This window comes from Dipodomys ordii, unplaced genomic scaffold (genome assembly GCF_000151885.1).
Source record: "Dipodomys ordii isolate 6190 unplaced genomic scaffold, Dord_2.0 Scaffold15, whole genome shotgun sequence".
In the NCBI taxonomy this organism is placed as follows: domain Eukaryota; kingdom Metazoa; phylum Chordata; class Mammalia; order Rodentia; family Heteromyidae; genus Dipodomys; species Dipodomys ordii.
In genome coordinates this window covers 11,557,535-11,565,140 of record NW_012267231.1, presented here as the reverse complement: position 1 = coordinate 11,565,140, position 7,606 = coordinate 11,557,535, and the positions used below count along the sequence as shown (strand labels likewise).

Sequence of the window (7,606 nt, the reverse complement as noted above, 5' to 3'; positions counted from 1 at the left end):
TTCCTTTCTTTCTTTCTTTCTTTCTTTCTTTCTTTCTTTCTTTCTTTCTTTCTTTCTTTCTTTCTTTCTTTCTTTCTTTCTTTCTTTCTTTCCTTTTCTTTCTTTTTGTTGCCAGTATTGGAGTATTGGTGCTTGAACTTGAGCTCTTTGGCTCAAGGCTGGTGCTCTACCACTTGAGCCACAGTTCAACTTCTGTTTTTTTTTGCTGGCTAAGTGGAGATAATTGTCTCATGAACTTTCTTGCTTGGGCTGGCAAACAAGTAAGTGGAAGTGATCTGTTTTCTGGAACTTACTATGCATTACTTGAAGCAAGAAGGATCAGACAATCCTTATGTAGACTTGCCATGGTAGAGATGCAAAACCCTCACTACAAAAGGAAATTGTAAAGGCAAAGACAGAGATGAAGCACATTTGCATCAGACCCAGAAAAACTCTAAATAGGATAAAGGGAAAGAAATCCAAGAAATGACCCAAGTGAAAGAATAATTAGGTTGGCATCAGTTTTCACAACGCCTGAAAATAATGAACTGACCAAACCTAAAATTCTATGTTTAGCTGACTGACTTTCCACAAGACAAAACAAATAACAATTTCAAATCAATGAAAATAAGACAGATAATTACTTGCAGATTCTCACTGAAAAGGGGTTTGAAATCAAATGAGCAGAAAAGAATGGTATAAGATACGCTTGCCAAGACACCATTAACCGTGGCAGTAATTCTAACCAGTTGGTGTCTTTAAAATCAGTAATACAGCAAAGTGTATTGCAATAGGAGCCATACATTAAAACAAAGTAATATCATATGGACCATTATGGCTTATTTCAGGAAAGTGAGAAGAACATAATGAAATTTGTTAATGGGCCTAAGGGTTAAAAATGGAAGATGAAATATGAGCATGTATTATTTATTTATTTTACTGTTTTCTGTGCTAGCAAAAATGACAACTATTTTTAAATACGGCATTGGAAGAAGAAGGGAGGGAGGGAAATGTATTATTTAAGCTGCAACCAATACATCACTTCCTGTTTCTCTTAAGTATAGCTAAAAGAACTAGAATTACACACACACACACTCTCTCTCTCCCCCCTCTCTCTCTCTTTCTCTGTCTGTCTCTCTCTCTCACCAGAAGATACTGACAAGTAGAGAAAAATAAAAGGCTCTGTCTGGACCAAGTTGCTCAGGCATTATTACACCGCAAGGAGTTACCCGAACTTTCTTTCTATCTCATGTATCTTAGAAGAAGCCAGAAGTCTGGAAATGCCAGCAGGTACAAACCAAAAATAAATAAATGAAGTAAAAGCAGCAAGAAAAGTCTGACCTTTCTGGCCAAAGAAGAGGTGAAGGCACAGCATAGCAAGGAAAAACAAACAAACCAACCAACTTTCGTTCAATAACATTTCCTCTTCAGCCAAATATCTCTTGCTCTGTGGCCCTTCCCCACTCACTCTATCTCTGGCTAGGTCAACACCCCAGCTCAGCTCCTGGTACTGTAAAGGGAATTCAGTCTCCCAGGGTAAGGAGCCGAAGAGAGCTGGCTGTGCCCAGGTGCTGTGGACTCATGCCTGGAATCCTAGCTATAGCTCCCATTCATACATAGGGAAGGAGCACCCCACTTCCCCAGGGCCGGTGTGGTCCTCCTGAGGGGGTAGCCCCCATCCCAGGGAAACATCAGGGCCTCCTCTCAGGAAAGCAGCTTCCACTTTCACTAGGAAGGGGTCTCTCCTTGCCCTGGTGTCAGTGAAAACCATGGGAGGAAAAAAAATCTAGATTTTTCCCTCTCATCGGGCAGTAATAAAACAAATGCCTTACTTTCTCTTCTAGAATATAATTAAGGGACAAGTAGATGAAACAGCATTTCAGTGAGATTCAGAATTTTGTGACAAGAATGCACCAAAATTTTTCTCTTTCTCTCTCCTTCCTTCCTTCCTTCCTTCCTTCCTTCCTTCCTTCCTTCCTTCCTTCCTTCCTTCCTTCCTTCCTTCCTTCCTTTCTTCCTTCTTTCTTTTTGTCATGGACGCTTTCCCTGAGCTTTTGTGCTCAAAGCTAGCTAGCCCTCTATCCCTTGAGCCACAGTTCCACTTCTGTTTTTCTGATGGTTAAGAATCTAATAGACTTTCCTGTCCCGTTTGGCTTTGAACCGTGGTCCTCGGATCTCAGCCTCCTGAGTTGCTAGGCTTACAGGTATAAGTCACCAGCACCTGGTCAACATTTCAAGATTTTCAAGATTTTTATCCTTCATAAAAAATACTAAGAATGATTGGGGCTATTAACTTAAAGGAGCCGCTTAAATCACTTGGCAACACCCTCCAATATTCTAAAGCCTTAAGGCAGTACTCATTTGTGTTGTTGCTCTGGAATTCTAAGTACATCAACATTGTTCTACATTTGTGACTGCAGGAGCAATAAACTCTCCTATAATGAGATTCATAGATTTTGATTGCCTGTTTTTACCATTTAAAAAAAGATTTTAGCCATTCTTTAAACAGGAAAAGAGGTGGGAGAATGTGTACTAGCAACTGAAAGAAATAAAGGCAGATAAGTACAAATTCTGAGAAAAAATTAATTAACAAGAGAAAAGCAAACAAGCCAGGCACAGGTGGCTCACAGCTGTAATCCTAGCAACTCAGGAGCCTGTGAGTTGATGATCACAATTCAAAGCTAGCCCAGGTAGGAAAGTCCATGAGACACTTATCTCCAATGAACCACCAAGAATGCCAGAAGTGGAGCGGTAAATCCAGTGGTGGAGCTCTAGATTTGAGTGAAAAAGCGAATGGACAGCACCCAGGCACTGAGCTCAAGCCCCAGTACTAGCACTAAAAGTAAATAAGAAGGCAGAGGAAATCATTGCTATTACTTTAGTAACAGTGAAGTCTGTAAACCCCAATAAATCTGATAATAACATAGAAATAGAGGGGCTGGGAAGGTGGCTCAGTGGTAGAGTGCTTGCCTTTCATGCATGAGGCCTTGGGTTCGATTCCTCAGTACCACATAAGCAGAAAAAGCCAGAAGTGGCGCTGTGGCTCAAGTGGTAGAACGCTAGCCTTGAGCTGAAGAGCTGAGGGACAGCGCCCAGGCCCAGAGTTCAGGCCCCATGACCGGACCAAAAAGAAAAAAAAAATAATACGATCAAACATGAAAATAAGTAAACCAATGTTTATGATCTCAAACTTTTTCTGTTATAACTCATTATTCCAATTATTTAGTTTTATATTTGATTTTCCCCGAATCAGGCAAAACTCATTAGCACTAGACTTCATTTTTGTTGTTGTTATTGGTTATGGTGTCTGAACTCTGGGGCTGGTCACTGTCCCTCAGCTCTTTAGGTCAAAGCTAGCGCTCTACCACTTGAGCCACAGCTCCACTTCTGGCTTTTTCTGCTTATGTGGTGTTGAGGAATCGAACTCAGGGCCTCATGCATGCAAGGCAAGCACTCTACCAATGAGCCACCTTTCCAGCCCTAGACTTCATATCTTTGTGTGTGTGTGTGTGTGTGTGTGTGTGTAACAGTACTAAGGTTTAAACTCAGGACCTGGGAGCTGTCCCTTAAGTTTTTTTTCCCCCAAGTCTGGCATTCTTTATTTGGCTTTTTACTGGTTAGCTGGAGATAAGAATCTCATGGACTTTTCTGCCAGGGGTAGGTTCCAACCTTGATCTTCATATCTTAGCCTACTGTGAGAAGTAGTTGGCTTCCTTTCTGTTAATCTTGAGAGAATGGATTTTCTCAAGGGTTCTTGCTTTAGTCAGGTGGCTTAGATCCTTGTTAATTACACTTTAATTACATTCATTCTTTTCTGAGCACTTTGATTAAGACGTACTGGTAGAAGCTCGTTGAAGTTCAGTTACATCCTGTCAATTAAGCCAAGTCCTTTTGCAGCTTGTGAACCTGAGCTCAGCCAATCAGAGCAGACAGGTGGGCCTTCTGTGTTAGGGATAAAAAGGGAGCAGCCTACTTGCTCTGAGTGCTTGCCTTCTTTGCCAGATTTGGGGTCGTTGGTTCACCCTTTGCCTCACCTCGTTCCTCTCGAGTTGTTTTCCTTATTCCTAAACAACATCCCAAACATCCTGAGTTATTTCTAACTCTAGCAAGTAGCTAGGAATACAGGTGTGAGCCACCAGTGCCTGGTGATTTATGCATCTATTTGACAGGTGCCATGGTTTAGATACGTGTTTCTGAAAGGCCCACATGTTCAAGATGATCTCTACACGTTAATAGGAGATTGTGGAGTCTTATGGGTGATGATTTGGTCATTGGAGGTATTTTATGAGACTCGGTTCTCTTCCTGTTTCTGAGCTGGTGGGTGTTGCAACCTTGCTTTGCCCTGTGCTCTGTCCATGATAGGCAGGCTCCTCACAGCTTCAGAGCAGTGGACAGTAAAGCAAAAATAACCTTATTTTCCTTACAAGCCAGTTATCTCAGGAGTTTGTTACAGTGACAGAAAGCTGACTCACACGTCTCCATTATCTCTCAACACTTTTCTACTCTGTCTTAGTGCTCCAGCTTGTATGTTCCCTGTTTGTCTTCAGAATCCTCCATTTGTCACAGAACTCCTGGCTCCTTTTAGTAGATAATAGTTGACAAGAACTGGGTGCAGAGAATGGTTATTGTTTTGGGATCCCATTGTTTTATGTCTTCTTGGTGGAGAGAAATAGAGAATGTGTGAGTGTGTGTAGCTAGCTATTGGTGTGTGTGTCTGTGTACATGTCCCTTATGTATGTGTATGTGTGTGTGTGTCTAAACAAATGAGCCCTTGGTATGTGTGTGTGTTCATGTATAACCAGATCTTGGTAAGTATTTATGTATATATGTTTGTATGCAGTCAGAATTTGGTGTATGTGTATAGGTTTATGTGTGCATGTGTATGCATGTGTGTGCACAGTCAGACCTAGTGTATATGTATGTAGACATATTTATTTTATTTGTGTGTGTGTATACAGTTAGATATTGATATATATGTGTGAGTCTCTATACAGAATTGTCGTGTGTGTGTGTGTTTGTGTGCACCCAGTCATGCCTTGGTTTGTATGTAAGGGGAAGCTCATAGTCAAACCTTGGTGAATGTGTGTGAGTGTGTGTGTGCATGTTTGTGTATGTGTGTGTACATATTTGTCCCTCAGCCTCTGCTGGTTCTGAATTTGTAGATTAGCACACTTGTACACATTTTTCTTTGTCATTATTTCCTAAACAATACAGTATTGCAACTATTCACAATATTTAAATTGTATTATGAGTCATCTAGAGATAATTCAAAGTGTACAGAGATTTGGGTGTAGGTTTTATGGAAGTACTAAGCTTTTATACCCGAAAGACCTGAGCAGCTATAGCATCTGCAAGAGTCCTGAATTATTTCCTCCACAAACGACAGTACTGTGTTGCACACACACACACACACACATTTATGTACTTCTATGTGTATATCTTGGAAAATCATTAGTTCACTATACTATACTCTAAAACCTCAGAGATGACTACTCCTTTATATTTGTAAGACCCATCTAACCTGAGAGAATCTACTCTCCATCACTTCTAATACTTTCACTTTTACTTACTGGGTCCATTGTTCACAAGGTAACCAATCCTCTGTTACCAGTGCCACCTCCGTTCCTTGTTTTTAGTGTTTTTTTTGTTTTGTTTTGTCCCCCCGCCCCCCAAGGCTATTAGCCACAGCTCCACGTGGTGTTCTTTTGGGAGTAAGCATCTCATGAATTTTCCTTCTGGAAAGGAGATCCTCAGATCTCAGCCTCCTGAGTAGCTAGGATTATAGCTGTGATCTACTGGCTCCCAGGCTTTTACTTATTTTTTTTTGTAGTCTATTTTATTTTATTTTTTTCCATTGTGGGGCCTGAACTCTGGGCCTGGGCGCTGTCCCTCAGCTCTTCAGCTCTACCGCTGAACCACAGCAGCACTTCCAGCTTTTTCTGCTTATGTGGTGCTAAGGAATCGAACCCAGGGCCTCATGCATGCAAGGCAAGCACTCTACCACTGAGCCACCTTCCCAGCCCAAGTCTTTTACTTTTGATATAAGCTAAATCGAGTGTGTATGTGTTGACAATAGAGATTGCATTTTACAGATCATTCCTTTACACAATAGCAGGATGCAGAATACAAAGCTGTAGTGAATAGAGTTTTCCAGAAAATAATTAAGGAGCTATATTTATCCCTAAACCTTTCAGGTTCTGCAGTCACATTTACTGTTCCAAAAATAAAATTGCTGATATCTATATATCTATAGATATATATACATATATGGCAAAGATATTTAAAATTAATGCACATAAAAGTGCCAAATTGAGGCCAAAAGTCTTGATTTAGAGATTTACCGGTATAAAATCTCCATGATAGAGGCGGGGGAAAATGCTTTGTTGAAAAAAAAATTAAGTAAAGAGTCACTCCTGGGAAATAGTTATCTAATTCTTAACTGTTCATTAAGTTCCGGAACAGCCTGAAAGTCCATTGGCCCCAAAAGTGAGCTTGATTTGTGGGTTTTGTTGGGTGACTGCGGCAGGATTGTGTAACCATTTTTTTTCCTTCTCTCTCAGTATTAGACATAGGAGGCATAAAGAAACTTTGTCGAGAAATAGTCACTGAAGCAACCTGTGGCTACACAGACACACACACAGACACAGACAGACAGACAGACAGACAGATAGACACACACACACACACACACACACGGTGTGTGCCAGACCCTGGTTTGGCTATGGCCAGTGGTCTTTCTGTGTGAGCCAAAGGACAAGAGTCTTGAGAGTCTTAGCTTTAAATTAAGGACCATGGACAGCTCTAGACTGGCCCCAGGAAAACCACAAGTACACTAAGTTCCCCCACCCCTGATGGACAGACAATTCAGGGTCTGATTTGAATGTTAGTTTACTGATCATAAAATGAGCAGAATCCGGATTCTTTCTTTTCTTTCTTTTTTAAAAAAATAAATCATGAATGCTTATTTTAGTTAGGTGAGCCAGGAAGGACTCTAGGAAGTGCTCAGAAGTAAAGGGTTGAGAGGGATCATTTTTAAGAAACCGATTTTTAAAAAAAAAAAATCAGATTGTATTTTTATAAATCATCAGGAGCCATGCAAAAGGGGCTGGGAGGTGGGTCCGGCTGGCAAGCCCGGGGGTGGGGGTGGGGGTGGGGTAGGGGGGGGGTAGGGGCGGGGATCCCCACGTCGGCGTTTGAAGGCTCAGTGGATGTGGGGAAGAGCGCGGATCCCACCCAGGTTAGGCCGGAGGAGCAGCGGGCGCCATGTGCTCTGGGCTCCTGGCGCTCCTGCTGCCCATCTGGCTTTCCTGGACCCTGGGTCCCCGAGGCTCTGAGCCTAGCAGGTGAGGAGGGGGTAGAAGGGGGTGCTCTTTTTCTTTTTTGGGGGTGGTGGTGGTGGTGATTGCAGCCTCATCTGGGAGGCTGATCGGTGGACCGGGCCCCCCGGGCTCTGCAGCTGAGCGGCGTGTTGGCAGTGATCGGGTGGAGAGCCCTGGGGTTGCGGGGAAGGATGCGGGGAATGGGGTGTGTGTGGGGGGGCAGGGGGGAGCGTTTCCCTCGCCGTCCGCTGCCAGCCATGGGGGGGCACCCCGTCCCCTCCCTCGCCGCCACCCCCCCATAGGAAGGA

The 7,606-nt window shown here is 42.7% G+C and overlaps 1 protein-coding gene across 1 annotated transcript in view; it reads left to right on the top strand.

Moving 5' to 3' along the window:
- Positions 1–7,178: 7,178 nt before the first annotated feature.
- Positions 7,179–7,606, top strand: part of Gabrb3 (gamma-aminobutyric acid (GABA) A receptor, beta 3) — a 200,538-nt gene continuing 200,110 nt past the window's right edge. The window contains exon 1 of the mRNA XM_013012018.1: positions 7,179–7,322. Coding sequence (XP_012867472.1) covers positions 7,243–7,322 — 80 coding nt within the window. The 5' untranslated portion in view covers positions 7,179–7,242. The remainder of the gene's footprint in view (positions 7,323–7,606) is intronic.